At 53.9% G+C, this 21,581-nt stretch overlaps 1 protein-coding gene across 12 annotated transcripts in view; it reads right to left on the bottom strand.

The window, feature by feature from the left end:
- tmem39b (transmembrane protein 39B) overlaps nt 1-14,572 on the bottom strand; it is a 137,339-nt gene extending 122,767 nt beyond the window's left edge. For 11 of the 12 annotated variants that reach the window (XR_015752107.1, XR_015752106.1, XR_015752108.1 and 8 more), the window contains exons 1-2: nt 14,396-14,572; nt 5,315-5,534 (exon numbers count right to left, since the gene is read on the bottom strand). Coding sequence is in view for 8 of the 12 variants with exons in the window: in XM_087976641.1 (XP_087832767.1) it covers nt 5,315-5,534; nt 14,396-14,523 (348 nt within the window). In the remaining 4 variants the exon portion in view is untranslated. The remainder of the gene's footprint in view (nt 1-5,314; nt 5,535-14,395) is intronic. The other variant, XM_087976642.1, reaches the window with a different exon arrangement.
- Nucleotides 14,573-21,581: the final 7,009 nt, after the last annotated feature.

The following is a 21,581-nucleotide window of genomic DNA, read 5'->3' as shown; positions in this document are numbered from 1 at the left end:
TAGACTCTTATTTCAGATTATTATGGAATTCAAATTCCACCATCTGCCATGGCGTGATTCAAACCCGGATCCCCAGAACATTAGCTGGGTCTCCTTACTTGGTAACAGTCTAGCAATAACACTATAAGGCCATTGCCTCTCATCCAACAGTAGTATATTTTTCCCTAGAAATGGAGACTACAGCCATGCACATACACCAAGAATAATCTCACTAAAACTCTGTGCAATAGTAATAAAACTCCCAACTCATGATCTTTTGTAACTGCTTGCATGCTGATTTCACATCCTTGTATGAGTGAGAGTTTCTCTGAATATCAATCTTTCAAAGTTTCATGCTTTATAAATTAAAAATTTTGCTTTCCTATTCTTACTACCAAAATGAATAACATTGCACCTGCCCACATTATATGACATTTGTCAGCCAGTTTCCCACTTAACATTCTATATGCTATCGGCCCTCAATGTTGCGCCGACCGTGAACTATTCTCAGCTTGTCCCCTACGCTATCCCAAATTCATCAACGTGCTTATCTAAGGATTGTTTAAATCTCCTTAATGTGGCTGAGTTGACTACATTAGCAGGTAGGGCATTCCACGCCCTTACCACTCTCTGCGTAAAGAACCTGCCTCTGACATCTGTCTTAAATCTATCACCTCTCAATTTGTAGTTATTCCCCCTCGTACAAGTTGACATCACCATCCTAGGAAAAAGACTTTCACTGTCTACCCTTTCTAATCCTCTGATCATCTTGTATGTCTCTATCAAATCCCCTCTTGGCCTTCTTCTCTCCAATGAGAACAGGTTCAAGTCTCTCAGCCTTTCCTCATAAGACCTTCCCTCCAGACCAGGCAACATCCTGGTAAATTTCCTCTGCACTTTTTCCAATGCTTCCACATCCTTCCCGAAATATGGGGACCAGAACTGTACACAATATTCCAAGTGTGGCCGCACCAGCGTTTTGTATAGTTGCAGCATGATATTGCGGTTCCGGAACTCAATCCCTCTACCAATGAAACCTAACACACCTCATTGTGCCCTTCTCACATCCTATTTTCCTTCTCAGCTTTGTACTGACAGCAAAATTAAATATATTATCCTCAATCTCTTTGTCCAAATCATAGAGTCACACAGCACATAAACAGACCCTTCGGTCCAATTCATCCATGCCGACCAAGTATCCCACACCAAATAGCCCCTTTGCCTGTGTTTGGCCCATATCCCTCTAACTGATTCCTATTCATGCATCTGTCAATGTCTTTTAAATGTTTTAATTGTATCTGCATCCATCACTTCCTCTGGTAGTTCATTCTATACATGCAGCACCCTCTGAAAAGCCACTCAGATCCCTTTTAAAATCTTTCCCTTTACCTTAAAGTTACATCTTACAGTTTTGAACTCCCCTATCCTCTGGAAAAGACCTCTGCTATTCAACTTATCTAGGTCACTCATGATTTTATAAACCTCTATAAGGTCACCCCTTGAGAATGTGTATAGGGTTTAAGCAGGTAGGGAAAGAGTTAAGTTCTGAGTTTTGTGAAACAAGAGGTTCAGCTGAGCATGACTCAGATCAGATAAGAACTTACAGTTAACAACGGGGTGCTGGAGACAAGGGTAATGGGTTAACAAGATGGAAAAGCATTCATTATGTCGAGCCATTTAACAATATTGCAAGCATTCAATATGTGATGTCAGTTTAACAAGGTGACAAGTATTTGTTATGTGAAGCCAGTTATTCATTGTGTAACAACAGATGGCTTAATCTTTACTATTGACACTCGATGATTATAATGGTAACCCAATTAATATGTATGTCACCTTATCTGAATGTTCTTCCCTGTAAAATGACTATACAGTTCAATGAGAAACTGCTGTTCCAGAGAAGACCATGAAATCATGTCTCTGTGCACACGGGCACTCATTCTCTCTCCCTCCAGGTCCCGAAATATAGATGAGGAGATGTCTTTGAGCATTTTGCTTTGATCGAGAGGAAGCAAATAGGATGACACCCTCAATCTCCTATTCTCCAAGGAAAAATTACCTAGCCTATCCAGCCTCTCCTTATAACTCAAACCCTCCAGTCCTGGCAACATCCTTGTAAATCCTTTCTGTACCCTTTCCAATTTAATAATATCCTTCCTATAGCAGTGTATCCAGAACTGTATGCAGTGCTCCAAATGTGGCCTTGCCAATGATCTGTACAATTGCAACATGACACCCTAACTCCTGTACTCAATGCTCCGATCAATAAACGCAAGCAAGCCAAATGCCTACTTCACCATCCTGTCTACCCGTGAAACCACATTCAAGGAATTACGTATCTGATCCCCTATGGCTCTCTGTTCGATAACACTCCCCAATGCTCCATCATTAATTGTGTAAGCACCACCCTGGTTTGTCTTACCAAAATACAACACTTCACATTTATCTAAATTAAACTCCATCTGCCATTCCGTAGCCCATTGGCCTTGCTGATCAAGATCCCACTATACTCTTAGATTACCTACTTCCCTGCCCACTATACTACCAAATTTGGTGTCATCTGCAAACTTACTAACCATTTTTTCTTATATGCACATCCAAATCATTTACATAAATGATAAACAACAGTGGAGCCAGTTGGTAAACAGTCAGGTCCCCAAAATCGAGTCTTGTGGCACTTCACTAGTTCCAGCCTGACAACTTGAAATGTCTAGTTTATCCCTACTCTTTGCAGCCAGTCCATTAACCAATTGTTAATGTTATTACCTCAACATATTACGTACATGTTATGTTAGGCGCAACATGAGTTTGTATATTGCACATTAACCTTTCACATGGTATGTTGTCAAATCCTTGGCAAATTAACTTCAGGATTTACTTAATCTAATAAAAACTCATAAATTTGTTAAAAATGACTTTCTTTTCCCAAGATGGCTTTTCCTGCTCTAAGTGCAATAATGAAACTGTCTTAACCATTGATCACAGCATTTTCTCGATCTGATGTCTTAATTGGCACGGTGGCACAGTGGTTAGCACTGTTGCCTCACAGCGCCAGAGACCCGGGTTCAATTCCCGCCTCAGGCGACTGACTGTGTGTAACGTTTGCACGTTCTCCCCGTGTCTGCGTAGGTTTCCTCCGGGTGCTCCGGTTTCCTCCCACAGTCCAAAGATGTGCAGGTCAGGTGAATTGGCTATGCTAAATTGCCCGTAGTGTTAGGTATAGGGGTAAATTTAGGGGTATGGGTGGGTTGCGCTTCGGCGGGTCGGTGTGGACTTGTTGGGCCGAAGGGCCTGTTTCCACACTGTAATGTAATGTAATCTGATCTAATCTTAATTGACTGGCCTAATGTTTCCTGTTTTCTATCTACCTCCTTTCCAGATTCCTATCATTTTAATTTAGCTCATAAAATGAACCATATATAGATGCTTCATTAGGCCATTCAATAGCCAATCAGACACTCTGGATCTTTAAAAACAGCAGGCAGGATCCAGATCCACAAATCCAGCCCCTATTTCCAATAGATTCCATTTCTGTCAGTCATAAAAAAGGGATGTGAGGCACACAAGAGCAAATTACAAATTAGGTGGGCTTTTTAATCTCAGTGCACAGGACAAGCTGAAATAAATTTTGGCCCAGGGAAGGTCTCTAACTGTGGTGCATTCTTCATGAGTTTATGGTAGAGATGTAAGCCTTTATGAAGGACAAGTAAAACATGTAAAGCTGTCAAGTTACTTAAGTGTTGAAAATAACCTTGCCTGCCTGTAACTGGGAGAGTAAAATCTGTTCTAGCATTTTCAATGGATGTTTGGTGACATAGCTTTAAATGGTATCATAACGTTATTACTGTTTCCATGACCTATCACTATCACAGTGGAGGTGTCTGAGTTTAGTTTTATTGATTGTTCCAAGAGGTAATTAAAATCTTAATCTTTGATATGGGATTACAAATACAAATGTTTGTTTTCCTAAGGGATCAAATACTTTGGGGGGGGGGGGGCTGGGGGTTTAAATATGTTGAATGAGTTTTCAAGAGTGGGACGTCTGCTATATGGTGAAGTCTGTCAATACATACGTAGTACTTTATTTCATCTCTGGATGGTTTCCGAGATTTGCTAATACTAGGTATTGAGTAAATTGGCATGGAGTGTTTGAGGGTAAAGGATGGGACTTGAGGAGCTATAAGGAGCAATTAAATCTTCAAAATTACTATCAATTGGCTTAGGTTCCTAAACAGCATTTGTACTGGTAGCAGTAAACTCTAACAAAACAGTCAGAGCTGGAAAAGAAAACATTTAAAATTTAAACCACCAGAAATTTCACTTTCTTTGGTAAATGACTGATATGCACAGCAAAATAAAGAATAATCCTGGATAAACATCTATTTTTTTCAAAATTGACAAATATGGAAGGACTTTTGATTCACATGAAAGTTGCACAGTAAACTTTCAACGCAGTCAAGGAGAGCTTATGATCCTATAAATATTGCACTGATGTAGATTAGATAGTAAAAGACCTTTATTCTTGATTTAAATTTGTTATTTTGTCCAACCTATAATTTTCACTATCAGGGCACAACAGGAACTTTCTAGATACTGGAAACACCATATTTAATGCTCAGGATGCAATGAGACAGCATGGCTAAAATTAAGATTTTACCATAGAGTCATAGAGATGTGCAGCATGGAAACAGACCCTTCGGTCCAACCCGTCCATGCCGACCAGATATCCCAACCCAACCTCGTCCCACCTGCCACCGCCCGGCCCATATCCCTCCAAACCCTTCCTATTCATATACCCATCCAAATGCCTCTTAAAATGTTGCAATTGTACCAGCCTCCACCACATCCTCTGGCACAAATTCAAACAGCAAAGACGGTAACTGTGCAGGTTTTCTCTTTCTCTCTCTCGCTCTCCTGCACTGTCCTCACCATGTGCTTCCTTCGTCTGCTCTTCTCCCTTTTAAACTGCTGTTGTTTTGACTTTCTTTTTCCAAAGTTCCAAAACAATGCAACAGTATATAAAACAGTAATTGCTGCACCTGGAATTCTAGGAAATCAACTCCAACACCTAAAATACCTCAAAAAAAAAAGGAGCAGCTCTTACAGCCAGAAATTTTTCCCATCCTCCATTTTGGATTACCCAGAATCCAAATGCCCATTAAAGGGTTATAAATTTAAAAGCACAGTAAACATAAATGTGCATGTATTTTCTGTTATGAACATGAAGTTTGATTAGCATTTTAGACAGTCCAAGAGAAAGTTGATTCCATGAACTATTTGGTCAGAAGAAAACTCTAATTTGTCAGATCACAAGGAACAACACATTGATACTCACCAGTGATGTAAATGAAGGTGGATGCGTTGGAGGATACCACCACACTGTTTTATAGATGTTGATGTAATGAACAAACAAAGCTACAAGGTGGCAGAAGAGAAGGTGAAGCTCAAACAGAATGCCTTTCTCAAGAGGTAGTTCAGGAATCTTACAGTGTTTCAGAGGGATCACGGTCTGGGTTGCAAGGGGAGGGCTTGTCAAGCCAGTTCCTGAGCCACTCCTAATGATAAAGGTAAAAAGAATTGCAGTTGACAATGTTGTGATAGCATTAAGATTATTTAAACATTCTTTGGACAAAGCATGGTGTTTCTTCACTCCTTAAAGTAAAGTAAATTAATTGAGTCATACAGCATTGAAACAGGACTTTTGGTCCGTCATGTCTATGCCAACCAGTAAACACCAAATCACACCAATCCCATTTACATGAACTTGATCCACAGTCTACAATGCTCAGGCATTTTAAGTATTAATCCAGATGCTTCTTGAACGTTGCAAGAGTACTTGCCTCCACCACCATCTAAGCCAGCATGTTCCTTATATTTGCCACCCTTTAGATGGAAAAGCTTTTCCTTGGATCTCCTCTAAGTCACTTGATCCTCACCTTAAACTTATGCCCTCTGATCTTAAGACACATGTGCCATGGGGAAGAGATTCTCACTATCTACTCTACGCCTCTCATAATTTTGTATACCTCAATCAAATTCCCCCCTCAGCCTCCTCCGTTCCAAGGAAAAAAAACCCAGCCTATCCAATCTCTCATAACCAAGGTTTTTCATCCCACACAACATCCTGGTGAATCTCCTCTGCACCATTTCCAGTGCAATCACATCCTTCTGTGAGTGTGACAAGCAGAACTGTACACAGTATTCCATCTGTGGCCTAACCAATGCTCCATACCAAAGAACATTACAGCACAGGAACAGGCCCTTCGGCCCTCCAAGCCTACACTGATCCAAATGCTCTATCTAAATCTGCTGCCTATTTTCTAAGGATCTGAATCTCTCTGCTCCCTGCCCATTCATGTATCTGTCTAGCTATATCTTAAATGATGCTATTGTTCCCACCCCTACCATCTCCTCTGGCAATGCATTCCAGGCACCCACCACCCTCTGCGTGAAGAACTTTCCACATATGTCTCCCCTAAACTTTTCTCCTCTCACTTTGAATTTGTGACCCCTAGTAATTGAGTCCTCCGGTCTGGGAAAAAGTTTCTTGCTATCCATCCTGTCTACACTTCTCATGATTTTGTAGGCTTCAATCAGGTCCCCTCTCAACCTCCTTCTTGCCAATGAAAATAATCCTAATCTACTCAACCTCTCCTCATAGTTAGAACCCTCCATACCAAGCAACATCCTGGTGAACCTCCTCTGCAACCTCTCCAAAGCTTGCACATCCTTTTGGTAAAGTGGCGATCAGAACAGTACGCAGTATTCCAAATGTAGCCGAACCAAAGTCTTATACAACAGTAACACGACGTGCCAACTCTTGTACTCAGTACTCCGTCCAATGAAGGAAAGCATGCCGTATGCTTTTTTGACCACGAGGGCAGAGCAGTAGATGTGATCTATATAGACTTCAGTAAGGCGTTCCACCAGGTTCCCCATGGGAGACTAATTAGCAAGGTTAAATCTCACCGAATACAGGAAAGAACTAGCCATTTGGACACATAACTGGCTCAAAGGTAGAAGGTAGAGGTGGTGGAGGAGGGTTGTTTTTCAGACTGGAGGCCTGTAACCAGTGAAGTGCCACAAGGATCGGTGCTGGATACTCTACTTTTTGCTATTCACATAAATGATTTGGATGCAAGCATAAGAAGTACAGTTAGTAAGTTTGCAGATGACACCAAAATTGGAGGTGGTAGTGGACAGCGAAGAGGGATACCTCAGATTACAATAGGATCTTGACCAGATGGGCCAATGGGCTGAGAAGTGGCAGATGGAGTTTAATTCAGATAAATGGGAAGTGCTGCATTTTAGGAAAGCAAATCTCAGCAAGACTTATACACTTATTTGAGCTATAGGGAGAGGCTGAACAGGCTGGGGCTGTTTTCCCTGGAGCATTGGAGGATGAGGGGTGACCTTATAGAGGTTTACAAAATTATGAGGGGCATGGGTAGGGTAAATGAACAAAGTCTTTTCCCTAGGGTCGGGGAGTCCAGAACTAGAGGGCATAGGTTTAGGTTGAGAGGGCAAAGATATAAAAGAGACCTAAGGGCAACCTTTTCACACAGAGGGTAGTATGGAATGAGTTGCCAAGAGGAAGTGGTGGAGGCTGGTACAATTGCAACATTTAAGAGGCATTTGGATGGGTATATGAATAGGAAGGGTTTGGAGGGATATGGCCTGGGTGCTGGCAGAGGGACTAGATTGGGTTGGGATATCTGGTCGGCATGGACGGGTTGGACCGAAGGGTCTGGTTCCATGCTGTACATCTCTATGACCACTCTACTGACCTATGTTGCCACCTTCAGGGAATAATGGACCTGAACACCCAGATGTTTTTGTACATCAATTTCCCCCACTTTCCCATTTACTGTATAGTTCGCTCTGGAATTGCATTCCAAAATACATCACCTGGCATTTGTCCAGATTGAACTGCATCTGCCATTTCTCTGCCCAACTCTCCAATCCATCTATATTCTGCTGTATTCTCTGACTGAACCGCTCCCCCTGAACCACCGTCTGACACCGCGCTCCCCCCGAACCGCCATCCGACACCGTGCACCCCCCGAACCACCGTCTGACACCGCGCGCCCCCCCAAACCCCGCCCAACACCAACACCCGCCTGCCCCCCTGACCACCCCGCCCGCTCCCACCCCCACCCTCGGCGCAACCCCTGTCTGCCCCCGCACCCACCCCTACCCCTTTCTGCCCTGCCCCCTCTCCGGGGCAGCCAGACTGGACACCAACAAGACTGCTGCTGCTGCTACAGCATTTTGGGGAGCAAGTCTCCAAATAGCATGCACACACACCTTTTCACTGCAACGTTTTGACAGGTTCCACCTCAGCTCTGTACAGGATAATGTTAGAGAAATTATCTGGGAAGGGGGGTTTAGAATACACACCTGTGTAAAATTCCAGGGAAAGTGTGGGAATAGAGTGAGAGGGCGGGAGGGCAGTCATTTAGAGACGGTGTCTGCGCTCCCATCAGTTCAGGACTGTTCTCAGCAGCACTTTTAATCATTGTAAACAAAAGATGCAATCAGTGTTGGACACGTGTTTGATGTAATGTTTCTGTCGGGACCCTGAGATCTTCTTCACATAATCCGATTTTCAGATCATCAGTATTCGGATAATCAAGATTCCACTGTATATCACAAACAATGATGGACCCAGCACGGATCCCTGTGGGACACCACTGGTCACAGGTCTCCATTTTGAGAAGCTCACTTCCACTACTATTCTCTGTCTCCTGTTGCCCAAACAGTTCTCCATCCAGTTAGCTAAAACACCCTGGACCCTATGCGACTTCACCTTCTTAATCAGCCTACCATGGGGAACCTTATCAAATACCTAACTAAAGTCCATGTATATGACATCTAAATCCCTTCCCTCATCAATCAACTTTGTCACCTCCTCAAAGAATTCTATTAGCTTTGTAAGGCATGACCTTCTCGGCACAAAATCATGCCGCCTATCCTTGATAAGCCCATTTTCTTCCAAATGAGTATATACCCTATCCCTTTGTATCTTCTCCAGTAGCTTCCCTACCACTGATGTCAAGCTCACAAGTCCTTAATTACCTGGATTATCCCTGCTACCCTTCTTAAACAAAGGGACAACATTAGCAATTCACCAGTCCTCTGGGATCTCCCCTGTTTTCAAGGGTGCTGCAAAGATATCTGTTAAAGCCCCAGCTATTTCCTCTCTTGCTTCCCTCAACAACCTGGGATAGATCCCATCTGGACCTGGGGACTTGTCCACCTTAATGTCTTTTAGAATACACAACACTTCTTCCCTCCTTGACCTACAGTAATCAAAAATCTATTCCTAACCTCAACATCCACCATGTCATGCTCTTCGGTGAATACCAATGAGAATCTCACCCATTTTCTCTGACTCCACGCATATCTTTCCTCTTTTGTCCTTGAGTGGGCCAAACCTTTCCCTATTTACCCTCCTGCTCCTTATATATGAATAAAAGGCTTTGGGGTTTTCCTTAACCCTTCTTGCCAAGGATATCTCATGACCCCTTTTAGCCCTCTTCATTCCTCGTTTCAGATTGGTCCTACATTCCCGATATTCTTTCAAAATTTCGTCAGTCTTCAGTCGTCTGGACCTTACATACACATGTATACATTGTGCATGTCCTTTCCTATTAACCCTCCCAAAATGCATTACCTCGTTTTTATGGGGAATAAATTCCATCTGCCAAAGCTCTGCCCAACTTACCTAATCAACAGACTAGCCTGAGATCATCCTCTCCACTAGGGTCATAGAGATGTACAGCATGGAAAGAGACCCTACGGTCCAACCTGTCCATGCCGACCTGTCCATGCCGACCAGTACCCAGCCCATATCCCTCCAAACTCTTCCTATTCATATACCCATCTAAATGCCTTTTAAATGTTGCAATTGTACCAGCCTCCACCACTTCCTCTGGCAGCTCATTCCATACACGTACCATCCTTTGCGTGAAAAAGTTGCCCTTTTAGGTTACTTTTATATCTTTCTCCTCTCACCCGAAACCTATGCCCTCTAGTTCTGGACTTCCCGACCCCAGGGAAAAGACTTTGTCTATTTATCCTATCCATGCCCCTCATAATTTTGTAAACCTCTATAGGGTCACCCCTCAGCCTCCGACACTCCAGGGAAAACAGCCCCAGCCTGTTCAGCCTCTCCCTATAGCTCAAATCCTCCAACCCTGGCAACATCCTTGTAAATCTTTTCTGAACCCTTTTAAGTTTCACAACATCATTCTGATAGGAAGGAGACCAGAATTACATGCAATATTCCAACAGTGGCCTAACCAATGTCCTGTACAGCCGCAACATGACCTCCCAACTCCTGTACTCAATACTCTGACCAATAAAAGAAAGCATACCAAACGCCTTCTTCACTATCCTATCTACTGTGATTCTACTTTCAAGGAGCTATGAACCTGCACTCCAAGGTCTCTTTGTTCAGCAACACTCCCTAGGACCTTACCATTATGTGTAGAAGTCCTGCTAAGATTTGCTTTCCCAAAATACAGCACCTCGCATTTATCTGAATTAAACTCCATCTGCCACTTCTCAGCCCTTTGGCCCATCTGGTCCAGATCCTGTTCGAATTTGAGGAAACCCCCTTTGCTGTCCACTACACCTCCAATTTTGGTGTCATGTACCTCTTATGCTCACATCCAAATAATTTATGTAAATGACAAAAAGTAGAGGACCCAGCACCGATCCTTATGGCACTCCACTGGTCACAGGCCTCCAGTATGAAAAACAACCCTCCACCACCACCCTCTTTCTTCTACCTTTGAGCCAGTTCTGTATCCAAATGGCTAGTTCTCCCTTTATTCCATGAGATCTAAACTTGCTAATCAGTCTCCCATGGGGAACCTTGTCAAAAGTCTTACTGAAGTCCATATAGATCACATCTACTGCTCTGCCCTCATCAATCTTCTTTGTTACTTCTTCAAAAAAACTCAATCAAGTTTGTGAGACATGATTTCCCACGTACAAAGCCATGTTGACTAGCCCTAATCAGTCCTTGCCTTTCCAAATACATGTATATCCTGTCCCTCAGGATTCCCTCCAACAACCTGCCCACCACTGAAGTCAGGCTCACCGGTTTATAGTTCCCTGGCTTGTCTTTACCACCCTTCTTAAACAGTGGCACCACGTTTGCCAATCTCCAGTCTTCCGGCACCTCACCTGTGACTATTGATGATACAAATATCTCAGCAAGAGGCCCAGCAATCACTTCTCTAGCTTCCTGAGAGTTCTCTGGTACACCTGATCAGGTCCTGGGGATTTATCCACATTTATGCACTTCAAGACATCCAGCACTTCCTCCTCTGTAATCTGGACATTTTGCAAGATGTCACCATCTATTTCCCTACAGTCTATATCTTCCATATCCTTTTCCACAGTAAATACTGATGCAAAATATTCATTTAGTATACCCCCCATTTTCTGTGGCTCCACACAAAGGCCGCCTTGCTGATCTTTGAGGAGCCCTATTCTCTCCCTAGTTACCCTCTTGTCCTTAATATATTTGTAAAAACCCTTTGGATTCTCCTTAATTCTATTTGCCAAAGCTATCTCATGTCCTGTTTTTGCCCTCCTGATTTCCCTCTTAAGTATACTCCTACTTCCTTTATACTCTTCAAAGGATTCACTCGATCTATCCTGTCTATACCTGACATATGCTTCCTTCTTTTTCTTAACCAAACCCTCAATTTCTTTAGTCATCCAGCATACCCTATACCTACCAACCTTCCCTTTCACCCTGACAGGAATACACTTTCTCTGGATTCTTGTTATCTCATTTCTGAAGGCTTCCCATTTTCCAGCCTTCCCTTTACCTGCGAACAAACACCACTAATTTTTGTGTCATCTGCAAACTTACTAATTATACCTTCTATGTTCACATCTAAGTCATTAATGTACATAACAAACAGTAAGGGTCCTAGTACACCACTGGTCACAGGCTTCCAATTACAAAAGCCTGCACCATCATTCTTTGCCTCCTTTTTGTAAGCCAATTCTGAATCCTATTTGTCAACTTGCCTTGGATCCATATCTTTCACCTTTTGGACCAGTCTTCCATATGGGACCTTGTCAAATCCTTACTGGAAGTCTATATAAACCACATCAACCGCACTATCAATATATTTAGTCACCTTTTCAAAAAAGGTCAAATAAATCAGACACAATCTCCCTCTAATAAATCCATGCTGACTATCCTTGATCAATCCCTGCTTCTCCCAGAATTGATTAATCTAGTTATTCAGACTTTTTCCAATAATTTCCCTACCACTGATGTCAGACTAATTGGTCTGTAATTACCTAGCCTGTCCCTGCTGCCCTTATTGAACAAAGGAACTACATCAGCTATCCTCTAGTCACCTGGCGCATTGCCTGTGGTCAGCTATTAAAACATTTAGCAATTTTGCAGTACAGAATTTGAATATTTTAAAGCAAAGACAAACTTTGATGAAAACTGTCATCCTGCACTCATTAAAACATTTCACAAAAATAAAAATTCAAGAGGAAAACCAACAACATTTATACTGCATGAAATGTGAGTGTTGATTGCCCAGCATAGGTACTCCGATTGGCAAAGACATTGCCATGAAGAGTTCATTCATCAGTGCTGATTAATAGTGAAGCATTCACAACACACCCCCTGAACGTGACTTAATAGAGACATACAAGATGATCAAAGGATTACATAGGGTGGATAGTGAGAGCCTTTTTCCTCGACCCACCACTCTGAAGAACATTTCACATATATCGCCCCTAAACCTTTCCCCTCTCACTTTGAACTTGTGACCCCATATAATTGGGTCCTCCACTCTGGGAAAAAGTTTCTTGCTATCCACCCTATCTAACCTCTCATGATTTTGTAGGCCTCAATCAGGTCCCCCCTCAACCTCCACCTTTCCAATGAAAATAATCCTAATCTACTCAACCTCTTTTCATAGCTAGCATCCTCTATACCAGGCAACATCCTGGTGAACCTCCTCTACACTGTCTCCAAAACATCCACATCCTTTTGGTAAAAGCAAATTACTGCGGATGCTGGAATCTGAAACCAAAAGAGAAAATGCTGAAAAATATCAGCAGGTCTGGCAACATCTTTAAGGAGAGAAAAGTGCTGACGTTTCGAGTCTAACTGACCCTTTGTCAAAGAGTCAGTTAGACTCGAAACGTCAGCTCTGCTACCAGACCTGCTGAGATTTTCCAGCATTTTCTCTTTTGGTTTCACATCCTTTTGGTAATGTGGTGACCAGAACTGTACGCAGTATTCCAAATGTGACGAAACAAAAGTCTTATACAACAGTAACATGACCTGCCAACTCTTATATTCAACACCTTGTCCAATGAAGGAAAGCATGCCCTGTGCCTTCTTGACCACTCTACTGACCTATGTTGCTGCCTTCAGGGAACAATGGACCTGAACACCCAGATCTCTCTGTACATCAATTTTCCCCAGGACTTTTCCACTTACTGTATGGTTCGCTCTGGAATTGCATCTTCCAAAATGCATCACTTCGCACTGTCTGGATTGAACTCCATCTGACATTTCTTTGTCCAACTCTCCAATCTATTTATATTTGCGTTCTCTGACAGAACTCTTCACTATCTGCTACTCCACCAATCTTATTGTCATCTGCAAACTTGCTAATGAGGCAACCTACACTTTCCTCCAAATCATTTAGGTATATCACAAATTATGTAGTATACATTACTACACTGGGTCCTGGGCTTTGCAGACAAAAGGAATGTGTATGGGCACTGCACCCATTACAACTAAACAAATAGGTCAGCCATTTATTTGCTGGTTCATTTCTCAGGGCAAAGCCATGATCAATTGCAACCAACCTGCCTATTTTAAAATTTGAATAATACCTGGCTTTTATCTGAACAAAGCCCACCCCCCATGAAAACAGAACTGCAGATGTTGGAAACAAACAATAGCTGCTGGAAAAACTCAGCAGCTCTGGCAGTATCTGTGGAGTTAATGCTGGAGGTCTAGCGGCTGTACTTCAGAATGTTATCTGGGTATTATCTCTCTCCATGGTAACATCTCCACCAATAAGAATCCAATTCCCGCACATTCAATTGTTGATTTCCCCTTGAATTTATGTTCTCGGTAAAGCTCTTGAATTGTGCAAGCTGAAAAAAATGTTTCTTTGAAACATAATGTAAATATACTTCCACAAATATTCTCATCTGTCCAGAAACCCATTTGAGGAGGGGCACAAATGATCATTGTATTAAAAAAAACCATAAGGAAAATGCTTTGGTTAAGTTATATTTTAGTTCTCATCTAGGATCCTACTATCCTTGTTAGTGAATCAAACTACTTCAATTGGACACCCAGAGTCAGCAAACATTCTACAGGTTAGACAGGAACTCTTGTTACCTGGTTCTTGATCGTACTCCGGTAATGGGCGAGCTGGAGGAATAGCTAGAGCCCCCTAATGTTCCAGATTCATTGAGTGGTGTTCTGCAGTAGGATGCTCTACTTGGCCCTCTTCTACCCCCTGCCATGCCAAAGAATGGCACTTTTTTCAGCGTGGAGCTTACCTTTGGTGTGGGGTGTGCTGTAATTGAATAAAATAAATGAGTATATTGTCACCATTTGTAAAAGGATATAAAAACCACTGTTACACAGGAAACTATTATAATCTTTTAAATGCTACATTTCCATATCAAAGTGGATCTATAGGAGGAAGACTTTACAAAAAGGGGAGAGTGAGGAGAAGGAAGAGATGAGGTGGTAGATTGGTGAGGGAATGTGAGGGTGGTCTGGTAAGGGGGATGTGCAGGTGAATTAGGGAGGGGGAGGGGGTGAATTAGGGAGGGGGAGGGGGTGAATTAGGGAGGGGGAGGGGGTGAATTAGGGAGGGGAGGGGGTGAATTAGGGAGGGGGAGGGGGTGAATTAGGGAGGGGGAGGGGGTGAATTAGGGAGGGGAGGGGGTGAATTAGGGAGGGGGAGGGGGTGAATTAGGGAGGGGGAGGGGGTGAATTAGGGAGGGGGAGGGGGTGAATTAGGGAGGGGGAGGGGGTGAATTAGGGAGGGGGAGGGGGGCGAATTAGGGAGGGGGAGGGGGGCGGAGGAAGGGGGGACGGGGGGTGGGGGAAGGGGGCGGAGGAAGGTGGGGAAGGGGGCGGAGGAAGGAGGGGGAAGGGGGCGGGAGGGGGGCGGGAGGGGGGAGGGAGGGGGGAGGGAGGGGGGTGGGAGGGGGGTGGGAGGGGGGTGGGAGGGGGAGGGAGGGGGGAGGGAGGGGGGAGGGAGGGGGGAGGGAGGGGGGAGGGTGGAAGGGGGGTGGAAGGGGGGTGGAAGGGGGGTGGAAGGGGGGTGGAAGGGGGGTGGAAGGGGGGTGGAAGGGGGTGGAAGGGGGGTGGAAGGGGGGTGGAAGGGGGGTGGAAGGGGGGTGGAAGGGGGTGGAAGGGGGGAGGGGGGGTGGAAGGGGGGAGGGGAGGGGGAAGGGGTCGGACGGGGGCGGACGGGGGAGGGGGAAGGGGTCGGACGGGGGAGGGGAAGGGGTCGGACGGGGTCGGACGGGGGAGGGGGAAGGGGTCGGACGGGGTCGGACGGGGGAGGGGGAAGGGGTCGGACGGGGTCGGACGGGGAAGGGGTCGGACGGGGGAGGGGGAAGGGGTCGGACGGGGGCGGACGGGGGAGAGGGGGAAGGGGGCGGAAGGGGGAGAGGGGGAAGGGGGCGGACGGGGGAGAGGGGGAAGGGGGCGGAAGGGGGAGAGGGGGAAGGGGGCGGAAGGGGGAGGAGGGGGGAAGGGGGCGGAGGGGGGAAGGGGGCGGAAGGGGGCGGAAGGGGGAGGGGGGAAGGGGGCGGAAGGGGGAGAGGGGAAGGGGGCGGAAGGGGGCGGAGGGGGGAAGGGGGCGGAGGGGGGAGAGGGGGAAGGGGGCGGAAGGGGGAGAGGGGGAAGGGGGCGGAAGGGGGCGGAGGGGGGAAGGGGGCGGAGGGGGGAAGGGGGCGGAGGGGGGAAGGGGGCGGAGGGGGGAAGGGGGCGGAAGGGGGAAGGGGGCGGAAGGGGGCGGAAGGGGGCGGAAGGGGGAGAGGGGGAAGGGGGCGGAAGGGGGCGGAAGGGGGCGGAAGGGGGAGGGGGGAAGGGGGCGGAAGGGGGCGGAAGGGGGAGGGGGGAAGGGGGGGGAAGGGGGGGAGGGGGGAAGGGGGCGGAGGGGGAAGGGGGCGGAGGGGGGAAGGGGGCGGAGGGGGAAGGGGGCGGAGGGGGGAAGGGGGCGGAGGGGGGAAGGGGGCGGAGGGGGGAAGGGGGCGGAGGGGGAAGGGGGCGGGAGGGGGAAGGGGGCGGGAGGGGGAAGGGGGCGGGAGGGGGAAGGGGGCGGGAGGGGAAGGGGGCGGGAGGGGGAAGGGGGCGGGAGGGGGAAGGGGGCGGGAGGGGGAAGGGGGCGGGAGGGGGAAGGGGGCGGGAGGGGGAAGGGGCGGGAGGGGGAAGGGGGCGGGAGGGGGAAGGGGGCGGGAGGGGGAAGGGGGCGGGAGGGGGAAGGGGGCGGGAGGGGGAAGGGGGCGGGAGGGGGAAGGGGGCGGGAGGGGGAAGGGGGCGGGAGGGGGAAGGGGGCGGGAGGGGGAAGGGGGCGGGAGGGGGAAGGGGGCGGGAGGGGGAAGGGGGCGGAGGGGGAAGGGGGCGGGAGGGGGAAGGGGGCGGGAGGGGGAAGGGGGCGGGAGGGGGAAGGGGGCGGGAAGGGGGCGGGGGGGGAAGGTGGCGGGGGGGGAAGGGGGCGGGGGGGGAAGGGGGCGGGGGGGGAAGGGGGCGGGGGGGAAGGGGGCGGGGGGGGAAGGGGGCGGGGGGCGGAAGGGGGCGGGGGCGGAAGGGGGCGGGGGCGGAAGGGGGCGGGGGCGGAAGGGGGCGGGGGCGGAAGGGGGCGGGGCGGAAGGGGGCGGGAGGGGGAAGGGGGCGGGAGGGGGAAGGGGGCGGGAGGGGGAAGGGGGCGGGAGGGGGAAGGGGCGGGAGGGGAAGGGGGCGGGAGGGGAAGGGGGCGGGGGCGGAAGGGGGAGGGGGCGGAAGGGGGAGGGGGCGGAAGGGGGAGGGGGCGGAAGGGGGAGGGGGCGGAAGGGGGAGGGGGCGGAAGGGGGAGGGGGCGGAAGGGGGAAGGGGGGGAGGGGGAAGGGGGGGGAGGGGGAGGGGGAGGGGGGGGAGGGGGAAGGGGGGGGGAGGGGGAGGGGGGGGGGAGGGGGCGGAAGGGGGAAGGGGGCGGAAGGGGTTGGGAAGTGGAAGGGGGAGGGGAGGTGGAAGGGGGAGGGGGGTGGAAGGGGGAGGGGGGTGGAAGGGGGAGGGGGGTGGAAGGGGGACGGGGTGGAAGGGGGAGGGGGGTGGAAGGGGGAGGGGGGTGGAAGGGGGAGGGGGGTGGAAGGGGAGGGGGGTGGAAGGGGGAGGGGGGTGGAAGGGGGAGGGGGGTGGAAGGGGGAGGGGGGTGGAAGGGGGAGGGGGGTGGAAGGGGGAGGGGGGTGGAAGGGGGAGGGGGGTGGAAGGGGGAGGGGGGTGGAAGGGGGAGGGGGGCGGAAGGGGGAGGGGGGTGGAAGGGGGCGGGGGCGGAAGGGGGCGGGGGCGGGCGGGGGCGGGGGCGGGCGGGGGCGGGGCGGGCGGGGGCGGAGGGGCGGGAGGGGGCGGGGCGGAGGGGGCGGGGCGGGAGGGGGCGGGAGGGGGCGGGGCGGAGGCGGCGGGGCGGAGGGGGCGGGGGCGGAGGGGCGGGGCGGAAGGGGGCGGGGGCGGAAGGGGGCGGGGGCGGAAGGGGGCGGGGGCGGAAGGGGGCGGGGGCGGAAGGGGGCGGGGGCGGAAGGGGGCGGGGGCGGAAGGGGGCGGGGGCGGAAGGGGGCGGGGGCGGAAGGGGCGGGGGCGGAAGGGGGCGGAAGGGGGCGGGGCGGAAGGGGGCGGGGGCGGAAGGGGGGGGGGGAGGGGCGGGGGGGGAGGGGGGGGCGGTAGGGCGGAGGGGGGCGGGGGGGGGGGGGGGCGGAAGGGGGGGGCGGGGGGGGCGGAGGGGGCGGGGGCGGAAGGGGGCGGGGGCGGAAGGGGGCGGGGGCGGAGGGGGGGGCGGGGGGGGGGGAAGGGGGGAGGGGGGGCGGAGGGGCGGGGGCGGAGGGGGCGGGAGGGGAGGGGGCGGGGGCGGAAGGGGGGGGGGAGGGGGGGGGGGGAAGGGGGCGGGGCGGAAGGGGGCGGGGGCGGAGGGGGGAAGGGGGGGGAGGGGGAGGGGGGGAGGGGAAGGGGGGGAGGGGGAGGGGGGAGGGGGCGGAAGGGGGAAGGGGGCGGAAGGGGGTGGAAGGGAAGGGGGGGGAGGGGGGTGGAAGGGGGAGGGGGCGGAAGGGGGAGGGGGCGGGAGGGGGCGGAAGGGGGAGGGGGGGAGGGGGCGGAAGGGGGCGGGAGGGGGAAGGGGGCGGAAGGGGGCGGAAGGGGGAGGGGGGTGGAAGGGGGAGGGGGGGTGGAAGGGGGAGGGGGGTGGAAGGGGGAGGGGGGTGGAAGGGGGAGGGGGGTGGAAGGGGGTGGAAGGGGGAGGGGGGGTGGAAGGGGGAGGGGGGGTGGAAGGGGGAGGGGGGGTGGAAGGGGGAGGGGGGGTGGAAGGGGGAGGGGGGGTGGAAGGGGGGGTGGGAGGGGGGGTGGGAGGGGGGGTGGGAGGGGGGGTGGGAGGGGGAGGGGGGGTGGAAGGGGGAGGGGGGGTGGAAGGGGGGGTGGAAGGGGGAGGGGGGGTGGAAGGGGGAGGGGGGGTGGAAGGGGGAGGGGGGGTGGAAGGGGAGGGGGGGTGGAAGGGGGAGGGGGGGTGGAAGGGGGAGGGGGGGTGGAAGGGGGAGGGGGGGGTGGAAGGGGGAGGGGGGGTGGAAGGGGGAGGGGGGGTGGAAGGGGGAGGGGGGGTGGAAGGGGGAGGGGGGTGGAAGGGGGAGGGGGGGTGGAAGGGGGAGGGGGGGTGGAAGGGGGAGGGGGGGTGGAAGGGGGAGGGGGGGAGGGGAAGGGGGAGGGGGGGAGGGGAAGGGGGAGGGGGGGAGGGGAAGGGGGAGGGGGGGAGGGGAAGGGGGAGGGGGGGGAAGGGGGAAGGGGAGGGGGGGAAGGGGGAAGGGGAAGGGGGAAGGGGGGGAGGGGAGGGGGGGGAGGGGGGGAAGGGGGAAGGGGGAAGGGGGGGGAGGGGGAGGGGGGGAGGGGGCGGAAGGGGGAAGGGGGCGGAAGGGGGTGGGAAGGGGAAGGGGGGGGAGGGGGTGGAAGGGGGAGGGGGCGGAAGGGGGAGGGGGCGGGAGGGGCGGAAGGGGGAGGGGGGGAGGGGGCGGAAGGGGGCGGGGAGGGGAAGGGGGCGGAAGGGGGCGGAAGGGGGAGGGGGGTGGAAGGGGGAGGGGGGGTGGAAGGGGGAGGGGGGGTGGAGGGGGAGGGGGGGTGGAAGGGGGAGGGGGGGTGGAAGGGGGAGGGGGGTGGAAGGGGGAGGGGGGTGGAAGGGGGTGGAAGGGGGGGGGTGGAAGGGGGAGGGGGGTGGAAGGGGGAGGGGGGTGGAAGGGGGAGGGGGGTGGAAGGGGGAGGGGGTGGAAGGGGGAGGGGGGGTGGAAGGGGGAGGGGGGGTGGAAGGGGGAGGGGGGTGGAAGGGGGAGGGGGGTGGAGGGGGGTGGAAGGGGGAGGGGGGTGGAAGGGGAGGGGGGGTGGAAGGGGAGGGGGGGTGGAAGGGGGAGGGGGGGTGGAAGGGGGAGGGGGGGGTGGAAGGGGGAGGGGGGGTGGGAGGGGGGGTGGAAGGGGGAGGGGGGTGGAAGGGGGAGGGGGGGTGGAAGGGGGAGGGGGGGTGGAAGGGGGAGGGGGGGTGGAAGGGGGAGGGGGGGTGGAAGGGGAGGGGGGGAGGGGAAGGGGGAGGGGGGGAAGGGGGAAGGGGGGGGAAGGGGGAAGGGGGGGAAGGGGGAAGGGGGGGAAGGGGGGGGAAGGGGGAAGGGGGGGGAAGGGGAAGGGGGAGGAAGGGGGAGGGGGAAGGGGGAGGAAGGGGGAGGGGGAAGGGGGAGGAAGGGGGAGGGGGAAGGGGAGGAAGGGGGGGAAGGTGGAAGGGGGGGGAAGGTGGAAGGGGGGGGAAGGTGGAAGGGGGGGGAAGGTGGAAGGGGGGGGAAGGTGGAAGGGGGGGGACGGTGGAAGGGGGGGGAAGGTGGAAGGGGGGGGACGGTGGAAGGGGGGGGACGGTGGAAGGGGGGGGACGGTGGAAGGGGGGGGACGGTGGAAGGGGGGGGGACGGTGGAAGGGGGGGGACGGTGGAAGGGGGGGGACGGTGGAAGGGGGGGGACGGTGGAAGGGGGGGGAAGGTGGAAGGGGGGGGAAGGTGGAAGGGGGGGGAAGGTGGAAGGGGGGGGAAGGTGGAAGAGGGGGGAAGGTGGAAGGGGGGGGAAGGTGGAAGGGGGGGGGGGAAGGTGGAAGGGGGGGGGGAAGGTGGAAGGGGGGGGGGAAGGTGGAAGGGGGGGGGGAAGGTGGAAGGGGGGGGAAGGTGGAAGGGGGGGGAAGGTGGAAGGGGGGGGAAGGTGGAAGGGGGGGAAGGTGGAAGGGGGGGGAAGGTGGAAGGGGGGGGAAGGTGGAAGGGGGGGAAGGTGGAAGGGGGGGGAAGGTGGAAGGGGGGGGAGGTGGAAGGGGGGGGAAGGTGGAAGGGGGAGGGGGGGTGGAAGGGGGAGGGGGGTGGAAGGGGGAGGGGGGTGGAAGGGGGAGGGGGGTGGAAGGGGGAGGGGGGTGGAAGGGGGAGGGAGGGAGGTGGAAGGGGGAGGGGGTGGAAGGGGGAGAAGGGGGAGAGAAGGGGGAAGGGGGGGAGAGAAGGGGAAGGGGGGAGAGAAGGGGAAGGGGGAAGGGGGAGGAGGGGGAGGGGGGGGAGGGGGGAGGGGGAGGGGGAGAAGGGGGAGAAGGGGGAGAAGGGGGAGGGGGGGGGAGGGGGGGGGGGAGGGGGGGGGAGGGGGGAGGGGGAGGGGGGAGGGGAGGGGGGGAGGGGGAGGGGGAGGGGGGGGGGAGGGGGAGGGGGGGAGGGGGAGGGGGGGGGAGGGGGAGGGGGGGAAGGGGGAGGGGGAGGGGGAGGGGGAGGGGGAGGGGGGGAAGGGGGAGGGGGAGGGTGGGGAAGGGGGAGGGGGGAGGGGGGGGAGGGGGAGGGGGAGGGGGGGTGAGGGGGAGGGGAAGGGGGAGGGGGGAGAAGGAGGAGGGGGAGGGGGAGAAGGGGGAGGGGGAGGGGGAGAAGGGGGAGGGGGAGAAGGGGGAGGGGGAGGGGGAGAAGGGGGCGGGGGAGGGGGAGAAGGGGCGGAGGGGGAGGGGGAGAAGGGGGAGGGGGAGGGGGAGAAGGGGGAGAAGGGGGAGGGGGAGGGGGGGGAGGGGGGAGGGCGGGGGAAGGGGAGGGGGAGGGTGGGAAGGGGAGGGGGAGGGGGAGAGGGGGAGAAGGGGGAGGGGGAGGGGGGGGGAGGGGAGGGGGAGGGTGGGAAGGGGGGAGGGGGAGGGGGAGAAGGGGGCGAAGGGGGGAGAAGGGGGCGGGGGAGAAGGGGAGGGGGAGAAGGGGGCGGGGGAGAAGGGGCGGGGGAGAAGGGGAGGGGAGAGGGGGAGAAAGGGGGAGGGGGAGAAGGGGCGAGGGGGGAAAAGGGGGCGGGGGAGGGGG

The sequence above is a fragment of the Chiloscyllium plagiosum genome, unplaced genomic scaffold, assembly GCF_037043375.1.
Source record: "Chiloscyllium plagiosum isolate Xiang-an unplaced genomic scaffold, Cpla_swu_hap1 HiC_scaffold_30, whole genome shotgun sequence".
NCBI lineage: Eukaryota > Metazoa > Chordata > Chondrichthyes > Orectolobiformes > Hemiscylliidae > Chiloscyllium > Chiloscyllium plagiosum.
This window is presented reverse-complemented; position numbering and strand designations above follow the sequence as displayed.